General features: G+C 40.4%; 1 protein-coding gene across 2 annotated transcripts in view; it reads right to left on the reverse strand.

Moving 5' to 3' along the window:
- The window catches only part of Slc39a12 (solute carrier family 39 member 12), a 58,553-nt gene extending 52,999 nt beyond the window's left edge, over positions 1–5,554 (reverse strand). For both annotated transcript variants that reach the window (XM_076831815.1, XM_076831814.1), the window contains exon 1: positions 5,294–5,554. In XM_076831815.1, the coding sequence (XP_076687930.1) occupies positions 5,294–5,554 (261 nt within the window). The remainder of the gene's footprint in view (positions 1–5,293) is intronic.
- Between the last annotated feature and the right edge of the window lie 446 nt (positions 5,555–6,000).

The following is a 6,000-nucleotide window of genomic DNA, read 5'->3' on the forward strand; positions in this document are numbered from 1 at the left end:
CCTATCCTATCACAAACCACAGGCAGATGTGGCTCCTCTAATCTGAAAAGTTCACATGGTCTGAGGGGTTAGGGATAACATCATAGGGCAGTAAGAAAAAGATGGACATGGGAATTGTGGATAGGAAGCTTTCTTAGCAAGAGAGCAGCTACCTATTGTCAGAGACAACTGGGAAGCTCCTGAGATTCTCACAGAATCTGAGCAGCAGCTCCATTACCAGCCACAACAACCTCAGAGTGAAGTAATGAAATTCCTGGCAGTATCTCAGGGTGAGTTGTCCCCACTTGGAGGTTCTAATTCTCTGCCTTCCGTGCTACCCAGTAGGTCAGTAGGTGCCCTCTGGTACATACCACCCTGATCCAGAGGAACAAATTTCCAAAGCAAAGGATAATGATGTTCTTCCACAAGCCAAGGAACTCCAGTCCCATTCCCATCTCAACTGCAAGGGCTTGAAAATTCAGCAAAGAGAGAAGAAACAGGATTTGCAACAAGAGTGAATTTTACTTTTACAAGTCTAGCATTTTGCAGGATTGACACCAACAACAAATGAATAAGTTGAAACAAAAGTGCAATAAAGTCATTCTTGGTGCCAAACAACCTCCTCCTGAAACCAAACTAAGGTAGTATTAGCTCCCAATTATTAGCAGTTCGGTGCCCAGAACTGTGCTGAGCACCTTAATATCCAGGCACTCCTCAGTGTATAATCTAATCGGTTCTGGAAAATGCTTAGGATAATGATTTCTTTGACAGTGAAAACCCTATTTCATTATTTTAGTTGGAAAAATATCCTCAGCCTGTATAATAATCCACCAAATATTTTCACATACTGTAAGGCATTTAGAATACCAGTTATGCAATTACTTAATATTTAGTGAATTGATGGATACATTTGTATGCAATATGCAAAGTAATGAACAGAAATAAGAAACATATTTTCCTTCTGTGAAAAAAAATTTACTTATAGTATATGTAAAAACCAAGTGTAAGATCTGATAACTAACTAGCTTAAAGCCACAGAGCTAATAATAGTTAGTTGTTCTAATCCTAATTCCTGCTCTAGCAAGGATAGGCCTTATTCTCTTATTGTTTTTTTTTTTTTTCTGTCATGGAGAACATAAGCTTTGGACCCATTGTACAGCCCTCCCAACCAATTACTTTCCCTCCTTCCTAATTTATAGGAATAAAGATCATCTAGGATCAATAGGATTGGTAAAACTCAAATGGCAATCAGAATGAGAATGTTATATATGCAGAGGGTTAAATGAATTCATGATGATATACTGATGGATGGGGCTGGATCAGTAGGAAGAAGACCATCAACACCAGGAGAGGATGCTCACGAGGCCACCAGACCATGCACATATAGCCAGGGCTTGGACACACAGCAGTGAATGTGGCCACATTTTATCAGGTCTGAGATGCCTGAGACTCTAATCCATCAATGGTTCCTGCTCAACATTTTACCGGGCCTTTTCAGGATTAGAGTAGCGAGTTTGCAAGACATGGGGCCCCTGAGAATGGGGTATGCATTGTAATCGTGCTAAGCATGACAGAACTGGTTTGTACAAGGCTTACAACACACAAGGTAAAACTAACTTCTGACTTTGAAAAGTTTAAACCAGTTATGGAAGCATCTAATTTTGTGTCTCTAGAGATTTTAGTAATCTTGAATAACTAGGTGACCACCCAGCCCTTGCTTTAATATTTTGAGGCTTGCTGAAAAAAAGTGTAACTGTGAATTAAATGACCAGGAGCTGAAAACTTTGCTCCCTTTGATGATACTAGAATCTTAGAAAAGGTATCCTAATACAGAATGTGGTGGTTTGAGGAACGAATGCAGTAGAAAGCATCAAATGAAATAAATAAGGGAAAACAAATTCCCCCACCAAAAGCACTTTGGGGGGTGGTGGAAGGGAGGGGGACAAGGATTTTTCAATGTATCGTCACTAGATTTTTTTTTTCATTGTTAAAGTTTTTAGCAGTTGACTGAATTGTGTTTGGGGAGGATGTTTAGCAAATTTTTGCAATTATTGCCACCCCATAGGCATCAAGATCTACTCTGTCCAAGGCTGCTGACTATAGAGAAGTGATTCTTTGTTAAAGAAGAATGGACCCATTCTGGAATAATCCAATGATTTTCCCTTAAATCTTGTCATGTGGAGGCATAAGTTTTAAAAGGAAAAACGCCCTCACAGATTCTAGGAATTCATTTTGAAGACTTCATAAAGCAATAAACTTTGGCAAAAGATTGATTCAAATTCAAGCAGAGGCATCCTTACAAGCTAATAGGCTACCCTGACACTTGGTAATAATTGTTCATTACACCCTGAAGCCAAATCAGATTGCCTAGGTAGGTAATTCAGCTTCACTTATTGATTATGCCAGGTGAGAACCTTGGTGACAAAAAGCAATATGATAATTTCCTTTTTTTCTACATCAATATGACAGCTGCCAAACCTACAGGATGAACTTAAGAAGTTTTAGCCCCATAGATGTTAAAAATTGGATTTTGATCCAATCCACTATCCTCTTTTAAGTTCTTAGATTTTTGTGAGGTCTTGTTTGAGGATGAGGAATCTTTGTTTTTAGTGGACAATAATCAATGTTAATATACAAGAAAGAAATTTTATTTCTTCCTTTTCCTGCCAAAGGACTGGATGGATGTCAGCTGATGGCAGACTATGGCTCTCGATGGTCTAGAACTAGTTTTAGTGGCTTTTCTGACTGACAAGAAGAAAGTCTTTACTGAGAAGAGTGAGGGTAAACTGGTTAAAGATACAAGATAAAGCTCGTCATTTTCTACATTTTATCCCATGAAAGTTATGACAAATGAGTGGGAGGGTGGTGCTGAGTGTGAAATAAACGAAAAGACCTTTGTGTCTCAACTTACATGTGGCTGAGAATTGTCTGGAGAACTTGGTTAAAATCCTGAGCATCTGGCACAGCTGAGGGGACCTTGGGGGACAGGTAGGAAAAACATTCTGAAGAATGTCACTGTTCCAATGTCCCTGGACCAGGAAGGACCAGCTACATCAGCACAAGGTATAGGGAAGAGAAGGCAAAGAGGAAACTTGAGCTTCTGTGTCCCAGCTCATACATGCACAGATGTCCCTGGGATCCCCAGAGATATCCCCAAGGAGAGACTCACTAGAGATCAGTCCTACTGATGAGGAAGCCGAGGATCAGCAGGTCCCAAAAGATAGAAGGTACCAGAACCAGGCTCTTTTTCCTTTGGGAAACCATGTAGGGTCAGGGTTCACATTAGTACTGAAGTAGAGTCACTTAATCCCTCATTAAGTCCAGTAAAGCTGTTTCTCATTAAAAAAGAAAGAAAAGAAAAAGCCAGGATCACATTAGAACTATCCAAAGACTACTCAGGAATCAGTTTATATTTAAATGCCCAATATTTTCAGAAACCTCAGGTTTTCTTTTAATTCTATGTTTACGTAGGCTTACATTATTTTCCTCCTCACAAATTCAAGGCACCCACTTCCCTTATTTTTCCAGACATTGAGAGATATGAGCTCACACCCTTACCCTCTCATTTGACCATAGAGTTTCTAGCATGAGCCCTGCCTACCAGCAAAGTCCCTGAGATGACCAGAGACTCAACAGCAAGCTGAAGCCCTGTGGTTTGAGACAGAACCTGGGTGTTTGTGAAATCAGGAGGACTCTACTTCCACTGGTTTCTCATGAATGACAGGGATACATTCCCTGGGCTCCTTGCTGACAGGGAAGAGAGGTGAGTGGAAGCCCACTGAGCAGGTGAAGCCGAGATTCACCTTGCTTCACTTCAGTTTTCTTCCAGAAAGGAAGAAATAGAGCCATCAGAAAGAGGGTGAAACTATTATACTATTTCAAGGCCTGGGAATGAAAATAATTCAAAGGAAAGCCAAATGGGTCAAATTCTTGATAATGTCACAGAAAACAATAAATGCGAAACAATCCCTTTTCCCCAGCCCCAAAAATGGAGAACAATTTTGCTTGTTTACATTCCCCCCCAGCAAGACTATATTCAAGCAGCCTTAATAAGGCACTCCATGTCATTAAAGGAGAACATTGCACTGAAGCAAATTCTCAGAGGACATTCGTAACCCATGATTCTTGGGTACGTCTAGAGGCATGTCTTCTGTTGCTATGTATCCATGTACATATTTATCATTAAAACAGAGCAGAGAAAGACTCGTATCTATGAGCAAGATCCCTTCTGTCACAAAAAAAAAAAAGAAAGAAAGAAAAGAAAAGAAAACACTTGGCCATGAAATCCCTCCCCAGCCCAGAACTATGTATGATTGAAAAGAAAATTCCAAAATTTAATTTGGAAGCAGTTATTTGCATCTGTTTTACTTATTTTTTTCATTTAACTATATATTTGTAGGTTCTTCCCCCCAAAATCTCATGGGTCAGCAATATAGTGATAAAGATCAATTTTGCTTGATTTTTCTTAGCAGTTATTTCAAGACACAGGGCTCTCACCTTACATACTGTTCTATCACCCCTCTACCATGGCATCTACCACCCCAATGGGGTGAATTCTCAAGCCTCCAATGAGTGCATATTAAGGTGATCTGGAGAGATTTTTTTTTTTTAATTCCATCCTGGGAAAGTTCAGTCTCCATCTGAGAAGGATAAGGTGCCAACATGGGTATCTGTGAAACCTGCCAGCAGATTCAGAAGTGCAGTCAGGGTGGGGATCCACTTTAGGAGAAAGCTGTGCTATGGACCTCAGAAGCCATGGATCTAATTTCGGGTCTACCTGTAGCATTTCTCTCCCTCAGCTCAGATTCGTCATTATGAAGACAATTAACCAATTATGAACTTCCTACCATGAAAAATATTAGAAAATACCAATCAACAACTAGAAAAAAGTACTCAAACATTGAACATTAAGAAAAACATTAGACTGCTATAATTACACCACAGAAAACAAATAACATCTATCTAACTAGTCACTGGCAAGTTGACTGCAAGCTCAGAAAAGGATTATAAAATAAGAAAGGACCAAAAGTTCATGCTCATAAATACCTCTAAACACACAGAAGGGTTCTCGAAAACAAACATTACCGTTTCAACAACAACAACCACAACAAACTCTCTATCTTTAAGTGTTCTCTGCAGAATGCTGAATGGTTTGTTGGATCCCAAGTCTGGATGCTATTTGACCACAGTGCATTGCCCACTTGGGTTTTAGAAGATCTGCATTTCCTTTTGCTTTGCTGAAGTAACTCACTCTAGCATCCATTACTCTCTTTGGAACACACCTTGGCACCTGACCCCATTGTATTTCACTAACCAGGTTACAATCTCCTCGTATTCCATTTGTCCTCCGGGGGCACCCCGTCTTCTCCGACAATGTTTTGATGAGGCTTCGTGAGTGGTTGAGGGGCGGGTGGTCACCAGCAGAGAGAACCTGTAGTACTTCTGCCAGTTGGCCTTGACTCCCAGTGCTGCCGCTGTCCTTGGTTGAGGGTTGGACTGTCTCAGTCAAGGGAATAAGGCTGAGTAGAAAGAACAATGGCACCCAAATTTCTGAACGTTTGGTCCACAAACACATTTCCACGCTTCCTTTACCTTGAATCTGTCTTAGGTAGGTGTGAGTGGGTGGCTGTTCACAAGATAAACTTGAGACCAGAAGAATTTCTGTGGTAAAGGGGGGAAATAAAGGCTTCAATTATTGTGCCTGCAACATGTTTGAAAGGATTCATTAATTGGGTGGCTAAGCTGATTTGCAATGACAAGCTGTTTCGGAACAACGGGAGGTCTGTAGGTGATTTTTATAACCCCAAACAGCAGGCAGGAAACTACCATGACTGTAAACTTTCCAGCTACAGAAAAACAGCCAAGAAGCATGTCAGATTGCCTGTCTTGAAACCACCAAACATTAGGAAGAGTAAATTGTCTCTTTTTCTGCAGGTGACACAAGTTACCAAACCTGGAAAGGAAACACCCTCCTCTAAGCTCATTGTAAAGAACCCCATGAAATTTTGATTAGGGTCTTCA

The sequence above is a fragment of the Callospermophilus lateralis genome, chromosome 13 (genome assembly GCF_048772815.1).
Source record: "Callospermophilus lateralis isolate mCalLat2 chromosome 13, mCalLat2.hap1, whole genome shotgun sequence".
In the NCBI taxonomy this organism is placed as follows: domain Eukaryota; kingdom Metazoa; phylum Chordata; class Mammalia; order Rodentia; family Sciuridae; genus Callospermophilus; species Callospermophilus lateralis.